The following is a 16504-nucleotide window of genomic DNA, read 5'->3' as shown; positions in this document are numbered from 1 at the left end:
TTTAACTTCCATAGTTAACTTCCCTTCCTTTTCCAAGGTTCCCAATTTCAACACTGCAAAGAGTAACTGTTCAGACCAGTGACCACCATAAGCATCAAGACTGGCTTGGGTAGCACACACAGGCTTCTGCTCACTGAAAAGACTTTTGTCCTTCTCCTTTTCATTGATTGAGCTGACACTGGAAGTTTCTTATGACTTACCACAGGTAGTCCTCTCGAAGAAGCCCTTCCTAAGGTTTGATTAGAGACCTACCTCTCTGTTTCCATAGCTTTTTATTGCAACCTGTCTCATACTGTTCAGTAATCGTTTCATACTTGTATCTTCTACTAGAGTGTGAGCATCTCTGGCTTAAGAACTGTAACTTTACAGTTTGGGGCCTCAATTTAATGATCACTAAATAAAGTCTCTAAAAAGATTTTAACCTGATTGAAGTAGAAAATGCTTGCTTTTTTCACAGTGTGGACATTTCTGCTGATGGTTCAAAAGTAGTGGTGGGTAAACCTGCTGAAGCATTTACAAATCAGGGCAGTGAAACCAAACTATACCTAGTCATTGTATTCTTTACTGCCATACACTTACATTTTGCTTTTGTTTTTTTCAAGGGAGTTTCCCTTAAGAATGTTCTTGATGAGGGGCGCCTGGGTGGCTCAGTGGGTTAAGCGTCTGCCTTCAGCTCAGGTCATGAGCCCAGGGTCCTGGGATTGAGCCCCGTGTCGGGCTCCCTGATCAGCAGGGAGTCTGCTTCTCCCTCTGTCTCTCCCTCTGGCTTGTGCTCTCTCTCAAATAAATAAATATTTTTTAAAAAAGAATGTTCTTGATGAAGCAGTAAAAATTGCATGTTTTTTAAATATTCTGTGTAATAAAGTAAGAATTACACATAAAGTACTTCTGCTATTTACCAAAGTAAGATAATTGACTTGAGAAAAAGCACTCGTTCAACTGTTTGAATTGCCAGCTGAACTAATCACTTTTTTTCATGGACTGTCATTTCTTTCAAGGAAGAAACTATGTTTTACAAACAAACTGTGTTTTGTCTGAAACATACTGGCAAACTATTTTTTTTTTCAGACTTGGGTATTTAGCAACCATTCTCTCAAAAATGAAAATAGTAAACCTGTCACTTCAAGACAAACAATTGACAGCATTTATTGCCAATGACAAAGTTCAACTTTCAAGCAAAAATTAGAATTTTGGAAGACCTGTATACACTACTAAGAGATTGACAGCTTCCCAATACATAAAGCTGATGAGCTGGTGGTGTTATTGAGAAACAAGACTTTTTGATATTGTATAATGAAATATGTCAACATTTGGAAGATCTGAGTAACTCAAAGAACCAATATTCTCCAAAGACATGCACAATATAGCAACATGGTACACAGGTAAAAGATCCATTCGAAGAGGTCCAATGCAATCAATGGAATTGACTATAAGAAAGTATGAGAAGTTAACTGATATGATTTTGACTTCCACATTGCAACTGAACTTTAAAAACTGCTATTTGTTAAGTTTGATGCAGCATCAAAGAAGAATGTCCCCAACAATCTGAAAAGACTATTAAAATACTCTTCCCTTTTCCAACTCCCTATCTGTATGAGGCCAGATTTTCTTCATAGACATGAACCAAAATAACATATTGGAGCAAACTGAATGCAAAGTAGATATAAAATCCAGCTGTTTTCTATTAAGCCAGACATTAAAGATATTTGTAAAAATATAAAACAATGTTATACATTCACGGTTTTAAAAAAAAATAGTTGTTTTTTTATTTAAAATATTTATACTAATACATGTGCTAGTCCCTTATCTCTCAGCCACAAATCCACCTTTCTTTGCCCTCTTTTGTGATAATAGAACTGACTTTGAAAACATTTCTCCTTTGCCAGCTGGTGACATGCTACACTTCGTCAATAGAGGGCACTGAAGTGATACTGCTGAGCCGTATGGCAGGTAGACGCTTGGCTTACAGATTCTGGTACTCCATTATTACTATTACTCAGTGCAGATGAACTCCAGTCACACCCTCAGGCCAGGCTTACCCCACAGTCAGTGGCTTCATAGACCAGCAATGAATGGCCCATTTCCTGTTGCAAGTTTCTGCTTCACTGTTAGGCTGTGTGCTCCATGCTCTCTTTAAGGAGGCCTGAATCTCAGCCAAAGGGAAGTCCCTCTTCTGGTTCTTTCAATGTTAACTCTCCCTCTAGCTGGAGGGAGTAAAGGCTGTTTTTGCACCTGCTACTCTTGGATGTCTTAGAGTCCTCTTCTACACACTGTAGCAGTTACTTACCTTCTACTAGCTAATGATTCTTTCTATTAAATTTGCCCTCTTCAAATAACTGGTGTGATCTCTGTCCCTTGACTAGACCCTGGCTAACATAACATATAATAAGTCTTTTTTAAATGGACTCATATATCAGTAATTTAATTTTCTCACTTTTAATTTCTAATATGGTAAACATTGATAGATATAATCCAGATAAGCAAAAGATTTGGGGGGTCCTCAAAAAGTTTTGATAGTGTCAAAGTTTCCAAGATCAGTTTGAAAACTGATGCTTTATTGCAAGTCTTCTCATAGCTTTTGATATACTAATGCAAATTGCAAATCTGAATTTAAATCCAGATCTAAAATGTATAAAGCTATAGGAGACAGTATGGTCGACAATTTTTAAGTCTTAAAAACTTGAAAAATAGGGATGGCTGAGTGGTTTAGTCGGTTAAATATCTGCCTTGGGCTCCCGTAGTGATCCCAGGGTCCTGGGATCGAGTCCCACATCGGGTTCCTTGCTCAGTGAGAAGCCTGCTTCTCCCTCTGCCTGACGCTCCCCCTGCTTGTGCACTCTCTCTCTCTGACAAATAAATAAATAAAATCTTGGGACACCTGGGTGGCTCAGTCGGCTAAGTGTTTGCCTTCGGCTCAGGTCATGATCCCAGGGTCCTGGGATGGAGTCCCTGCGTTGCATTGGGCTCCTTGCTCAGCAGGGAGCCTGCTTCTCCCTCTCCCTCTGCCCCTCCCCCCCTGCTTGTGCATGCACTCTCTCTCTCTGACAAATAAATAAATAAAATCTTAAAAAAAAACTTGAAAAATAAACAAAATCAGGGAGGGAGACAAACCATAAGCCACTTTTTTTTTCAAAGATTTTCTTTATTTATTTGAGAGAGAGAGAGAGAGAGAGAACACAAATAGGGTGTGTGGGGGCGGAGGGAGAGGGACAAGCAGACTCTCTGCTGAGCAGAGAGCCTAACTCAGGGCTTGATCCCAGGGTCCTGAGATAATGACCTGAGCCGAAGGCAGACGCTTAACAGACTGAGCTACCTAAGCACCCCAAGAGACTCTTAATCACAGGAAACAAACTGAGGGTTGCTGGAGGGGAGGAGGTGGGGGGATGGAGTCACTGGGTGATGGACATTAAGGAGGGCATATGATGTAATGAGCACTGGGTGTTATATAAGACTGATGAGGGACGCCTGGGTGGCTCAGATGGTTAAGCATCTGCCTTCAGCTCAGGTCATAATCCCAGGGTCCTGGGATCGAGTCCCGCATCAGGCTCCCTGCTCAGCAGGGAGTCTGCTTCTCCCTCTCCCTCTGCTGCTCCCCCTGCTTGTGCTCTTTCACTCTCTCTGTCAAATAAATAAATAATAATAAAATCTTAAAAAAAAAAAAGAAGACTGATGAATCACTGACCTCTACCTCTGAAACTAAAAATAAATTATGTTAATTAATTGATGTTAAATAAAAATAAACAAAACAAAACTTGAAATCCCTTTTTTTTCTCATACAGAAGGTCCTTTAAAAATACAAAGAAAGAGGAGGAGATCACACCTTATCAGCTAACAATGTAATTAAAATGAAATGCAGAGGCTCCTGGGTGGTTCAGTTAGTTGAGTGTCCAACTCTTGGTTTCAGCTCAAGTCATGATCTCAGGGTCATGAGATCGAGCCCCACATCTGACTCCACTCTGTTGGGCTCTAAGCTCAGGGAGGAGTCTGCTAGAGATTCTCTCTCTTTCCCTCTGCCCCTACCCCCAACTCGTGTGATCACTCTCTCTCTCTCAAATAAAAAATCTTAAAAAATAAAATGAAATGATGGGGCGCCTGGGTGGCTCGGTCGTTAAGCGTCTGCCTTCAGCTCAGGTCATGATCCCAGGGTCCTGGGATTGAGCCCCGCATCGGGCTCCCTGCTCAGCGGAGAGCCTGCTTCTCCCTCTCCCACTCCCCCTGTTTGTGTTCCCTCTCTCACTGTCTCTCTCTCTGTCAAATAAATAAATAAAATCTTTAAAAACAAAAAAAGAAGAAGAAGACTAGGAAGCATATCATTGTAATTATTCAGTATTTTTCTGGAGATTATCTCTAATCAGGGCAATAGTACCACGAAAATACATGATCTACAAATTCATTCAGTCAACAAACATTTATGAAATACCTCTTATGGGCCGGCCACTGTTCCAGGCTACAGGGCCATAGCAGTGAATAACAGTAAAAGATCCCTGCCTTCATAAAGCATCACTCCAAAAGAAACAGACTGAAGTCTCACTACCTCTCAGCATTTCATCTAGTGAAACACCTTTTCTTGACTTAACTCTTTTGGGTTGTTTTCTCTAACTCTCCAGTCTTTCCTCTTCTCTCCTTCCCTTTATTGGCTTCGTTCTCTATGCTCCCACTGACTGCTGAGGTTTGAAGTAGGTTCTTCTCTCTTTACTGTACCTCCTCTCCCTTGGTGATAACATCCAGTCCCATTACTTCAAGTACAACCTATACTGTGCCAGGAAGAGCAGGCAGAAAGGTAATTTAACAGCTAGCTTGTGTGTCACTTTCAAGTTCCATTTGATCTTTCTTGATCTTGAACTCTCAATTTTTTCCATCAGGGCTGCTCCATCTCCAGTCTTCCCCATCACTGTGAATGAGATCACCATCCAACCAGTTTCTCAAGCTAGAAATGTGAAGAGTCCTTCTTAACACTTCTTAGTCTGGGGCGCCTGGGTGGCTCAGTTGGTTAAGTGTCTGACTCTTGATCTCAGCTCAGGTCTTGATCTTAGGGTCAAGAGTTCAAGCCCCACATGGAGCCTACTTAAAAAAAAATGCAACATAATATTTCTCAGTTCCTTGGCTACTTTGTTCAATTTACCACAAAAAATCCATAGATTTTTACCTTCAAATCTGTGCACTGCTAACACCCTATTTCTATATCCACTATCATTACCCCATTTCAAGCCACCCTTGTCTCTCACGTGGCCTACTGCAAGAGCCATCTAATTAGTTTATTTCTTCTTGTGGCCTCCCTAAGTCCATTCTCTGCATAATAACTAGAAAGATTTTTTAAGAACATAAGTTACTCAGAAATTCATGGGGATTTATGAAAAGGATATAGGAGATAATTTAAAGGAGATCCTACTGTCCAAATCTGGGATAATCTAAGAATCAAAATAATCATGGTAATAACTGGTCATAGCCCACTGACCAAAAAAGAATGCATAAATTCATACTGATACCTACATAAGTGAAATGGGAAGCTACTTCTGATAATGTAGTAAAAGAAATGAAAATGAGTTTTAAAACATCACCACTGTGCATCCATTATAGTAATAATTGATTCAGCCAAGGTCAAAGTTTGATGAAGAACAAGATATTTACATAGTCTCAAAGTATGTTCCACAAACTTATTAATCACAAAGACAAAAACAGTAACTTTACAGTGAGAAACCCCAATTATACCAACATAAACAAGCAGTCAAATTTAAGGTAAATAATAAAACTTACAAACTTACATGTGTCTCCTACTGTGATATAAAGAATAGCCTCACTCATGCACTATTTCTACCAAAATGTTAACCTGAATATGATCAGGAGGAAACAAGAGACAAGCCCAAGCTGAGGACATTCTAAAAAACAAATGGCCCATTCTTTTCAAAATTGGCAGTATCATGAAAAACAAAGAAAGGGAGAGGAACTGTTCTAGATTAAAGGAGACTAAAGAGATAAAACTATATGCAATGAATGATTCTGGATTGGATCCTGGACTAGAAAAAAAATGTTATCAAGGACATTACTGAGACAGTTGGCAAAAGTGAAAAAGACCTGTTGACTTAAGATCTGTTAACTAAATAATTGTATCAATGTTAAATTTTCTAATGTTGTTCATTGTACTTTGGTAATGTACGCGCATGTCCTTGTTTTTAGGAAATACACAATGAAGTATTTGAAAGAAGGGGGCAGGGCTGCAACTTACTTTTAGGTAGTTCAGAGAAAAAAGCATATATAGAATCGATTCTCATGATTTATGGTAGTTATGTTCTATTAAGTTACAAAACACTAAATTAGCTAATATTCAACCATGACTCCTAGGGGAAGTACTGGGTTAGGTTCCTGTAAACCTTTGGTCATAACATTTTCTTCTACCCATCAATACATAACCTTGTTTTATGTGTGTTTTTGTTTAAAGACACCTTATTTAAAATATGTTGTTTATTCGGTAACATTGAACTTACAACACTAGCACATAACTCATGCTGGAACTACACTTGTCTAACATATATATTTTCCTCTGTAAGGCATATTATGCCTTTCTGTGCTTAGGAACACAAGGCAGCACTTCAGCACTATGCCTGGGGGCTATTTTAAGCAGTGGCATCACCAACAGAACACACAAAAATAAGAAAAACATGGCACTAAGTAGACAGCAAAAAGGACAACTGGTTACAGTAGGAGAGCTGAAACAAGAAGGCAGAGCACCACCTTGTTTGACCTCATCTGGGAACATGCGTATTTGGCAACTCAGATTTTTCGCTGCTCTGCATGTGCCTGTAAAAGGCCTCGAAAGTACTGTTAAGTACTGATTTGTAGAGCACCACTTATGTAAGTTTTATGAAGTAGGTAAATTTGCAAACACGGAATCTGTGAGTAATGAGGATGAGTGTGTGTGTATATAAATGCGTACACACACAGAGAAAGAGCAATTGATAAAAGAAATCAAAATGTTAAAATTTATAAATCTGGATGAAGGGGATATGGGAATTATAAATGCCATTTCTTGTAACTCTTCTCTAAGTTTGAAATTATTTCTAAATAAAAAGTTTAAAATGTGAATAAATTCATTTTACTCCTCAGCTTAAAATATTTCCATTTCTTTCATTTGCACATCATATGACCACTCTGACTCTCCAATCTCATTCAGGAAACTCTTCCTCTGGCTCGCTCTCTGTCAGTCTCGCGGGCATTCTTTTAATTCCTGGAACACTTCCCTAACTCCGTAGCTAAATTAGACCCTGTCCATTATCTTCTTTCAAAGTACCTTCTTCTTTTCTTTTGTAGCTTTCATCATATTCAAAATTATACATGCAATTATGTGTTCTTGTTTAATAAATATTATGCATAAAATGATAATTATAAAGACACTTTAGAAGTATGAAATTATGCACATGACCTGATTTAAATGTTTAGTTTAGGCATGGAAAATTATTTAGGTATAGTTGATTCTAAATTATAGGGAAAACCATATGTATACTTCACATAATAGCAAGCATAATGGACAAGGATTAGAAAGTAATATACAAAAATGAGAATTCAGCTGAAATGATGGAATTATAAATAGTTAAAAATAGAAATTATTTTCTTTTTTAGGTTCCTTTCAGTAAGAAAGAAAAATAATCCTAAACCAAAGAATGATGATAATAATTATAATGTTAATGCTTAAAGGAACATTTTGAACAAAAATCTCTCTGATTGCAGACCAGAGAATAGAACAAAGGAGGAGCAGTCTGGAGTTATACAGAGAGCCCAGTTAGCATAGTTTAAGTGAACATACATGGGCTTGAACTAAGAGTGACAGTGGAATGAGAGGAGTCGATGAATTCCAGAGGTATTATATTAATAGATATGATGCCAGGATTGCCAGGATCTTATGACTCACTGAAACAGGTGAAAGAGAGGGAAAAGTCAAGGTCAATTCCTAATTTTACATCCTAGGCAACTGGAAGGACATTGATTGTCTCACTGAGATAGGGATTATAGGAGAAAAAGCAGGCTTGAAGGTAGGATTATAAACTTAGTTTGAGCCTGTGAAACATCCAGGTGGAGATAGTAGATGGCTGTCTATATTAAGACTGGAGGCCAGGGGTGCCTGGGTGGCTCAGTTGGTTAAGCGACTGCCTTTGGCTCAGGTCATGATCCTGGAGTCCTGGGATCGAGTCCCACATCGGGCTCCCTGCTCAGCAGGAAGTCTGCTTCTCCCTCTGACCCTCCCCCCTCTCATGCTCTCTCTATCTCATTCTCTCTCTCAAATAAATAAATAAAATCTTAAAAAAAAAAAAAAAAAAAAAGACTGGAGGCCAGAAGAGAAATCTGAGCCAAAGATAGATAGATCCAAAAGTCATAAACATACAGATGGAAATTAAGTCATGGAAGTGAATGTTATCACCCAAAGAAAGTACAGACTGAGAACAGAAAGCTGAAATACGAACTTCCTATTACTGTATGGAGAATTGTATTACATATAATACAATGTGTACCAGGGATCCAAAGACGAGACAAAATCCTGTCCCTAGGTGCCAGTCTAGAGGTTGGGAGTAGGATAGGAGTCAGAAAAGTACTCTCTTTGTCAAGTATCTACTTACGTATTAGGTTCTCTCTTCTGGTTCTGAGGTGAACATGACCTCAACTATGAAGAAAATTCACAATTTAATGAGATAGGATAGGCAAGAAAAACAACTGAAATGACCATAATATAATAAATATCATGGGAGAAGAAGGAGAGGCGATAAATTCATCCAGTGTAGATTATAGACTTTTGAAGGCCAAATAAGAATTGGTAAGGTATAACATGAGTTTCAAATGGGGAAAGTCTTCGAAGGGAGGTAAAGCAATGTATGAATAGGCATGACGCTGACAGAGACTTTGGGACATTTACAGAATTTCTGTAGTTATCTATGGTGCCAGTGGAAGGTGCCCACAGGAACATAGCAGAGATCGCTTGGGCAGTCCAGCAGGTGCCAGGTCATAATGAACCTTGTATGCCATGCTAGCTGTTTGAGATTTTAGCCTGTGAGTGAAAAAGTTGTAAGTGGGAGCTACCTAAGTAGATTTGCATTTTAGGAAGATTGTTCTAGAAACTATAAGGGACATGGATTGGGTTGGAGGAAGGGAGAAAGATTAGAAGAGAATTTCCACAAGTTCCCACCATCACAAATATCTACCTACAAGTGTCTGTGGCCAAGAACTCTGTGTTGGCTTCTGTTGCCATAGATGAATGGTCTATTGCTCTTATAAAAGCTAAAGTTCTCCACTTGTGCACTAGATTCCATCCCTTTTTACCTTCAAGGACATAGCTTCAGCAAGTCTCCCCTCTTTACTCTATCAGTAATTTCCCTCCCTACTGGATCATTGCCATCAACATATAAGTATGATGTTATCATAAAGAAAACCTCTACCTTGACCTCATGCCCTCCAGCTACTGCCCCATTTTCCTGCCCCACTTTGCGACAAAACTTCACATAGTCTTCGAATCCTTTCTTTCCATTCTTTCTTGAAAATACTCCAATCAGGCTTTTATCTCCACATTCCACAGAGACTCGTCTCTTATCAAGGCTACCAATGACCTCACATTGTGTTGCTGTATTTACTGGGCAATCACCAGTCCTCATTTTACTTGACCTATCAGTGGCATTTGACACAGTTGATCCCTCTCTTCATCTGAAACTTGGCCATTTCTTGGCTTTCAGGACTCCTTACTCTCCTAATTTTCCTCTTATCAGTGGAAATTGAAATTCATTCTCCATCTCTTGTTGCTGGGTCCTCTTCATCAACCCGACCTTTAGCATTAGAGTACCCAGGACTCTGGCCTCTTCTCTTCTTCTTTATACTTTCTTCCTCCTTGGTCATATGAGTCCAGGGATGTTAAAAATACCATCTATATGCCAGTGAATATATTTTTATTCAGCTTGGACCTCTTCCTCGAACTCTGGGTTTGTATACCCAGTTGCCTACCCCAAACCTTCTTTGGATATATAATACGCATTTCAAATTAAAATATCCCAGGGGCGCCTGGGTGGCTCAGTCGGTTAACCGTCCAACTCTTGATTCAGCTCAGGTCATCATCTAAGGGTTGTAAGATTGAACCCTACATAATACTCTCTGCCCCTCCCCCTCCCTCCCCCCTTCTCTCCCTCTCCCTCTCCTTCTCTCCCTCTCAAAATAAAATAAAATAAAATAAAATAAAGATATCCCAGATTGGGCACCTGATTTCCCAATTACCACTGTAGTCATCCCTATTTCAATCAACAGCCCCTTATGCTTCCAGTTTGCCTTGGCCAGAAACCTTTAAATCATCCTTACCTCCTCTCTCATACTTCACACTCACTCCATCAGGAAAACCTGTTGGGTCTACCATCAAAATATTCCCAGAATTTGGCCACTTTTTACCACTTACCCCAATACCACCTTAGTCTAAGCCACCATCATCTCTCACCTGGGTTTTCCAGTAGCTTCCTTAAGTAGTCTCTCTACAATTATCTTTATATTATTATCCTGGTATATTATCCTATAATTATCCTATCCAGTTAGCCCTCTTGGACTATTCATAGAGCAGTCAGAGTGAAGTTTTGAAAATATAAGTCAGATAATGTTACTTTGCTGCTCAATATCTCCCCATGCCTTTCCATCTCAGGGTAAAAAGCAAAATCCTTCTCAGGCCTACACAAGGCCCAGTGTGATTTTGCTGCCTTCCCTTTCTTTCTTCTTCCATCACCAACAGTACTTTCTATGCTCTTGTTTGACTTCCTTTTGCAGGACATGCATCACCATCTAATCTACCATATAATTTACCTTTTAATTTTTTATTTACATTTTTATAATTTACTTTTTTTTTCATTTGTCTGTTTCCACTGGAATGTATGCTTCACAGGGACAGGGATTTCTGTCTTTTCTTTTTTTCACTTATATATTCTCTACTGCCAAGCACACAGGAAGCGTACAATGAACACTGGGGGAGAACACTGGTTATATGAATGAATGACTGAAGGGAGTGGGGAGGAAGATCATCTAAGAAGATATAATTCAAGAAAATGAGTGCTAAAATCAACAATACAAGTAAAAAGTTCTGTGATTGCAGAATCTTCTAGAAAATAAAAGATTATTTCTGAGATTATGGCTTCTTGACTAAGTCATTGCTTTTTCTACACTTAATATGAAATGAAAGGAAGGCAGTATTCACACTTTTAGAAAACACCCATCTTGCTAGGTTCGGGCAGTGTTTGTCGTAAGCTTCTGCCTGGTATAGCTTAAGGAGGTTAATATAGTTTCCCAGCTTCATAACGTTCAATGGTTTCCTGAGTGCTATGGGGAGGAGACCAGGGACTACTTAGCTGTACTTGAAAGATTTCAGTTGTTGTTAAGATTATATATTTTAAGAAAAACCTTGTGTTAATTTTTGATTATGTAAATATATTAGAAAAGACACAAATATAAACAGGAAATGATCACTTAGAATGTCTCCAAACAGATGTCCTCTGCTAACAGTTTGGGGTATAATCTAGATTTTCTTCTGAGCATATATCTACCTGCTTTTTGGTTAAATTTTTTCCTTTTAGTTTACAAAAAAATGGAATCATTCTTTCTATACTATTATATAACCTCCTTTTTACATTTAACAATATACCATAATCATTTTTCCATTAACGTACCTCTGCAAGTATAAATCTGAGTAGCTGATTCATATTCCATAGTGTGATGCATCTCTTACGATAGGATCTTTCCGACGTATCCACTTTTTGTAGGAGCATTAAAAGTGTCTCAGACTTCATTAAACCTTTAGTGAAGGCCTAAAAAAATGGAAGTCATTAATGAAGTCAAACTTCTTAATACTTTAAGCTGCATTCCTTTAAGAGGACAGGAATGACAGAATGGTGTTGTAGGAACGTGTTCTACAGCAGAAAAGTATTTAAATCTTTTGATGTAAAAGCACAGATACTGGACCAGGTTCAAGGTATAGAGCTTGAGGCCATTGGTTTCTGACTCAATTTGAAGCTGAGGCCATAACCATCTTAGCCAAATAGTTAGGTTTTCTCAGAGTTTTCAGCTGATTTCATTTCACAGATAAAGAAGCCTTCCTGTTTAAATTCTACGGAGTAGTAAACTTCTATTCATTTTCTGAGGAGACTGTAGACATATGGAAAATCAAAAGGACAGTAAGAGTAATTTGCATTGTCCACCCGGTAATTGTACCCTTAGCCTTTGGTTTTGCCCAAATTAAAGTGTGTTCATGTATGTGTGTAAAATACTAAAATTTGGAAATATAAATTCTGTGTTTGTTCACAGTTTTATTCCATTACCTGAGTTGATGAGCAGAGTATTTGGACAATTAATGACTTAATGAATTAATGTCCCTCATTTAGAAGGTCCTATCTGGTCTGAATGTTTGTGTCTTCCAAAAATTCATATGTTGAAATCCCAACTCCCAAATGTGATGGTATTAGTAGGTGGGGCCTTTGGGAGGTACTTAAATCATGAGGGTGGGACCCTCATGAACGGGATCTGTACCTTATGAAAGAGGATCCAGAGAGATTCTTTATTCCTTCTGTCATTTGAGGACATGTGGAGAAGTCTATGATCTGGAAGAAAGCCCTCACCTGACCATTCCAACACCCCAATCTCAGATTTCCAGTTTCCAAACTGTGAGCAATAAGTTTCTGCTGTTTGTAAGCCACCCATCACCTAATCACCACTAGGAGAAGGAGATTAAGAGGTATAAACATCAAGTTACAAAATAAATAAATCATAAGTCATGGGGATGTAATCTAGAGTATAGGGAATAGTCATTAATATTATAATAACTTTATAGTGACAGTAGCTAGTCCTCTCAAGGTGATCATTTCATAATGTGTAAAAATATTGAATTGCTGTTATATACCTGAAACTAATATAATATTGTATGTAAATTACAATTCAATTTTTAAAAAACCACTCAGTCTGTGGTATTTTGTTACAGCAGCCTGAACAAAGACAGAAGGTAAATTAATAAGTATTTTTCAACATCCTTAATTTTACAAATATTTCAACAGATACACATAATAAAAATCAAGGTATAATCTTCCCCTGCATTTTTGTCTTTTCTCACATAGAGAGATAAAATGCATTTTGCTTCCCTACATATCCTGTTTTAGTATAAGTTTCTGTAGAAAGGAAATGTAGCAAACAGAATTATCACTAATCTCCAAATTCAGGACAGTAGTTACTTGTGCTGGGTAAAAAGTATATTCTTTGCAACTAGAAAATTAAAGTTCCCAGCAATGAGACAAATAATAGAGCAAACATAAACAATTAGAACAAAATGTCCAAGGTCACTTTAAAGAGAAAGCTGTACTTCCTCAGCCAACCCTCTTTGTAACTTGATTGAGGTTATTTACATGTCTAAACAAAGTATGTGAGTTGGGGGTGGGGTCTAATGAAAGTTTAGAAAGGGAGAGTCCTCAGAGCAAACTCTGAGCCTTCCATCTACGAGTATTTATTGAATTACATTCTATGGAGAAAAAAACAAGGCTAAACAATTTGCCCAGCTAGGAAAAAGTAGATCTGAGATTCGAAACCACTAGACCTTATTGCTTCACTGAAAATGTTGCATCGATCTATTTAATTCATCTAGCAAATATTTATTAAACACTTTTATATGCAAGGCATTTTGCCAGGGGCATATGGGATATATGATGAATTACACATTTGTGGAGATAATGGAAAGAGATGTACTTTGGTTTCATACAGACTTTTGGATCCCAGTTCCTTGGAAAATTACTCTTCTAACTGCAGTTTTTAAGTCAATACAATGAAACGGCTGTTAAAACAAAATACCTCTTAGTGACCAGCACACAAGGGGCCCTTCATAAATTTACCCTCTCCCCAACTCCACTGTTTTCTAGAGACCACGTGATCATTTAGTCTTCATGAATGGGGAAGGTTGTAAATGATTTGAATCATAAGATGGTTTCTTGATTTGGACTGGTTGACATGGGAGAGACAGCAAATGTAGTGAAGTGTGAGGGCTGTAGATCCTGTCCATTGGAGTTTACAGGAAGGGAGAAAACTAGCAGCTGTAAAGATCACCTTGCCTGCCCACTTGCAAAATCTCCTTCAGTTATAGTGTCGGTTCCTACAAACATAATCTTCCGACAAAAGCCTGAAATCAAGGCATCTTCTCTAACTAGATCTCTAAGGAGCAAGTTTTCCCGTATATTGGACTTAATTGATTCCTTTAACAAACACTTCTCACTTTTTCAAATATTTAGGATTGCAGTTAAAATCTAATTGCTAGAATCTGAGAATGTAGGAATCAAAAGACACTGTCCCAGTTTTCAAGGAGATACAAAATGTAAACAATTTACGTTTAGAGGTGACAAGAGGTATCTATAGCCGCCCAATGGAAGAAAACGATTTTCCCTTGGGGCAGTTCAACTCTAAAGTCATAGGAAAATAGGCATATTTTACAGGCTATAAAATTATACGCCATTCTGAAACATTTAAAAGAAAGAAATGGACATTTTTTTTCACAATGTCAATTGTAATGCTCATTTTGCGACGCTTTAGGGCAAAGCTCGCAGAAAAACAAGAGGACGCGTGATTAAGTCTTACTGAGTTACCATTCTCTGAAGCCAGTCCCCATTTTTTCCTCAAAGTAAAAGCGTGTGGAAATTACACTCCTGGATTTTAAAGGAACATACCACTGGGGATACCAAGGAGAGGAACCCGAATGTCGCAGTTCTCCAAGTGCGGTCTGCCCCTCCCACGTGGTAGGTTTTTGGCAACTTGACCCTCCTTCTTCCTGATGCTGGGGAAGATTCTAACGCCCTCTGGAGCCGTCCCTAGTGACGTCACGAGCGCGATTCCAGTCTGTGGCCAATGACAGGGCCGGATTCCGGGGGAAGCCCGGGGCGGCGGCGGCGGCCTGTGCGCGTGCGCGAGGTCTCCGCGTGGCTATATAAACATGGCTGGCGTGGCCGTGCGGCGGGGCCACGCTGAGTGTGTGTAGGGGGCTTTGGGGCGCTCGGGTTTGTAGTTTTGAAACTTCTGGCGGGGGAACCAGGGCGCAGAGTTTTGCTGGGTGGTGGGAGCCGAAGTGACGCCCTTCCGGAAACCCCGCAGCCGGGCTCCGCGGCTGAGCCGGCGCACGTGTGAGCGCCGCTAAGGAAGCGGCGAGCGGCCGAGCCGGTGTCGCTGCAGCCGGGGCCGCACGGACCAGAGGGAGGTCCGGGACGCGCGGGTCTCAGTGTGCAGCCGGCGCCCGTCCCTGACTTCTGTGTCGCGGCCCCTGCGCCTCTCCCTAGCGATGCTGTGGAGCCGGAACTGCTCTGGAGTCGGCTGCCGCTTGTCAAGCCTCCCCTCGCCTCTGCTCCCGGAACGGCAGCGTCGCAGCTGCCGCTGATCCACCTGGGGATGCCCGCGGGCCTCACGGAACCGGCCGGCGCCGCCCCCCCCGCCGGTGTGAGCGCCTCCGGGACCGTGACGATGGCCCCCGCTGGGACTGTGCCTGTCCGTGTGGAGAGCACCCCGGTGGCCTTGGGCGCCGTGACTAAGGCTCCTGTCAGTGTCTGCGTGGAGTCCACGGTGTCCCAGCCCCTGCGGTCCCCCGTGGGGACCCTGGTGACCAAAGTGGCTCCTGTCAGTGCTCTTCCTAAACTCAGCAGCGGCCCCCCGCTGCCTGCTCCTCAGATAGTCGCTGTGAAAGCCCCCAACACCACAACAATCCAGTTGCCTGCTAATTTGCAGCTTCCTCCAGGTATGTCGATCACCTTTTCCAGCTTACCCATCGGTCCAGCCAGCGGCGACACGGGAAACGTCGCAGCTCCGGATTGTGCCTTCTTGCTGGTAGCTCTAAAAAACTCAGCTAAGAGAACCTGTCGTAATCGACTTTGCAGGGCAGTGATTTGGCTTTACAATTAATATAGCCTCTTTGAATCATTACTGCATAGTTCTTTCCATATTTAAGGAAAGAATTTCTACACCAAAGTGACACAGTAAACGCTGGAGCGGTATATTTAGAGGGCCTTTGAGGCACTGGCTCCTAGGAGGGAGAAAGTAGAATATAGCTAAAGTTTTTATTTTTATGTGGAGAAGAGACCAATTTATATATCCACACGTTTAGATAACTATATTTTTTTTAAAAAGTTTATTTAATAAGTTCTTGTGTGTTAAGGCCGAAAGAGAATTTTAAATATAAGCAAGCTAAAATAAGTTCACTGCTTTTCTAGTACCAGAAATGAATAATGCTGCTTCCTGCACCATCTTTAGATGTGTGATGATTGTAATTTTCAGTAGAAGAATACCTCTTATAGGGAGCAGTGCCTGAGTTGACAGATCAGAGGCATGGGATTGTTATATTTGCAGCAGCGTGTGATGCTACAGTTAATAAGTCTGTGACTACTTTTTATCCGAGGGTTTACATGTTTGGGCTGTGTTTCATGATTTATGCAAAGATTTTGCTTTTTGATCATTCAGCATATTGTAAATTTGAATGTTCTACCTTCTTTCT

At 40.1% G+C, this 16504-nt stretch overlaps 1 protein-coding gene and 1 long non-coding RNA gene across 8 annotated transcripts in view; one reads left to right on the top strand and one right to left on the bottom strand.

The window, feature by feature from the left end:
- The window catches only part of LOC123852684 (uncharacterized), a 39844-nt gene extending 25010 nt beyond the window's left edge, over nucleotides 1–14834 (bottom strand). Inside the window, exons 1-2 of the long non-coding RNA XR_006792976.2 lie at nucleotides 14697–14834; nucleotides 11670–11807 (exon numbers count right to left, since the gene is read on the bottom strand). This is a non-coding gene — a long non-coding RNA (uncharacterized LOC123852684). The remainder of the gene's footprint in view (nucleotides 1–11669; nucleotides 11808–14696) is intronic.
- A 103-nt stretch (nucleotides 14835–14937) lies between these two features.
- The window catches only part of TAF4B (TATA-box binding protein associated factor 4b), a 132202-nt gene continuing 130635 nt past the window's right edge, over nucleotides 14938–16504 (top strand). For 3 of the 7 annotated variants that reach the window (XR_010407276.1, XM_064577792.1, XM_064577791.1), the window contains exon 1: nucleotides 14940–15751. Coding sequence is in view for 4 of the 7 variants with exons in the window: in XM_064577792.1 (XP_064433862.1) it covers nucleotides 15409–15751 (343 nt within the window). In the remaining 3 variants the exon portion in view is untranslated. Of the gene's footprint in view, nucleotides 15752–16504 lie in introns of all 7 variants that reach the window. The other 4 variants (XR_010407275.1, XR_010407274.1, XM_064577790.1 and 1 more) reach the window with 3 other exon arrangements.

Source organism: Mirounga angustirostris, unplaced genomic scaffold (assembly GCF_029215605.1).
Source record: "Mirounga angustirostris isolate CCGP_5_RB_7025 unplaced genomic scaffold, mMirAng1.0.hap1 SCAF_14, whole genome shotgun sequence".
Lineage (NCBI taxonomy): Eukaryota > Metazoa > Chordata > Mammalia > Carnivora > Phocidae > Mirounga > Mirounga angustirostris.
The sequence above is the reverse complement of the archived record's forward strand: the minus strand, read 5'-3'. Positions and strand labels throughout refer to the sequence as shown.